Below are 1,601 nucleotides of genomic sequence, written 5' to 3' on the forward strand. Positions count from 1 at the left end.
TATCGATATATTCTAAATTTCTAACATCCGTACCGCCGATCATGGATTCTTCTTCCGTCGGTATTCGCGGATATAATTTATCAGTTTTAACAATTAACGTATCGTATTCTGCTTGATTTTCCAACAAAGTTTCCATTGTTTTTAAATTTTTATTATTATTTTCTTGATTTCCCCGAGAATTCGATTTGTAACCGTCGTCATCCTCGTCGTTACTTTTTCTATATATCGTGTGACGTATGAAATAATTTTCGATTTCTAAAAGGGATTTTCCGTGAGTTTCCGGTAGGAAAAAATAAATAAAAACGAGTGCGATGACGCACATGAATGCGAAAAACCATTGAAGACCATCGTGTCCTCCGAAAAAATCAGCCATGTCGTAATATGTTTGTAATGATAAAAACATAATCGCGTGTACGGTACCGATAACCAAACCGTGAGCTATCCTGTAATTATCGAATCAAACATTAAATGAAAATCATTATTATTATTATTATTATTTTTTAAAACATCATCGAATACCCTCTTATTTCCGTTGGGAAAACTTCCGCCGCCATTGTCCAGGGTAAACTAAGAAGGCCGATCATTGAAAATGCAACGTATAACATTATTGTAAAAACAGGCATTATTGAACTTTCACCTGAGAGTATAACTTGATGAGTGTAATAACCGGATATAGTTGCAAAAGTTCCCATTCCTATACAGCTCGTGATGCAAAGGGGTCGACGTCCAAATCTTTTAAGTAAATAAACCGTAACCATCGACATTACGAACCTGGTTAAACCTACTAAAATTGATGCGTGAAATGGATTCATTTTCGATCCGGCTGCCTAAAAGAAAAATTTAAATATTGAATGTAAAAATATGTCAAAATTCAACTTATAAAAAGTATTTTAATAAATTAAATTAAGATTTAATGTTTTTATTTTATTTTTTTCCAAGATGGGTTTTCCCAAGTTTTTTAAAAGGTTTTTAAAATAATTAAAATGTTTTGTGTGTGTGTGTGTGTGTGTCGACTGTTTGACGGCCTACAATTTTCCATTTGTGCCAAAAATTTTATGTTTGTAACGATTATTTCCTTTTTCTTTTTCTTTTTTCCTTCTTTTCATTGAATCTTATTAAATAAATTAATAAATTGATTTAATAGAAAAATACTTCATCGTTTTTTCTCTGTCGTCGAAATCAGGCGCGTAACAAATAGTTGAATAATTTTTTTTGTCGAGTCACGAATAATTTTGTTAATTCAACTTTTTTTTTTTTGCGAAGTGACAATGATCGCGTGACGATATAATTTTTTTTTTAAATTTGACGTGATTCGTTTGTTTTTTTTTTTTTTTTTTTTTTCCCTAGAGACTCTAATTAAACTTTGACACGATTTAAAATTTATAATGAAAATAAAAAAAACTTATTTTTTATGTTTAGAATCGTAATTTTCCCGTCGTTCATCTCTCTTACCTCAAAATACTGAACAATATAAAAAATCGTTATGTAAACTCCCGTGTACTGTTGAAAAAAAAAAAAAATTATCATTATTATCATCGGTTTATAACCCGTCGGCTTTTTCAAGCCGGAAAATTTTCTCCAAAACGATGGTTTCCCTCTTC

At 30.5% G+C, this 1,601-nt stretch overlaps 1 protein-coding gene across 1 annotated transcript in view; it reads right to left on the bottom strand.

Moving 5' to 3' along the window:
• Phum_PHUM576450 (uncharacterized protein) overlaps positions 1-1,601 on the bottom strand; it is a gene marked incomplete at both ends in the record, with an annotated part of 3,981 nt that overhangs the window by 578 nt on the left and 1,802 nt on the right. Inside the window, 3 exons of the mRNA XM_002432156.1 lie at positions 34-443; positions 520-827; positions 1,453-1,597. Coding sequence (XP_002432201.1) covers positions 34-443; positions 520-827; positions 1,453-1,597 — 863 coding nt within the window. The remainder of the gene's footprint in view (positions 1-33; positions 444-519; positions 828-1,452; positions 1,598-1,601) is intronic.

This window comes from Pediculus humanus, genomic scaffold, assembly GCF_000006295.1.
Source record: "Pediculus humanus corporis 1103172108306 genomic scaffold, whole genome shotgun sequence".
NCBI lineage: Eukaryota > Metazoa > Arthropoda > Insecta > Psocodea > Pediculidae > Pediculus > Pediculus humanus.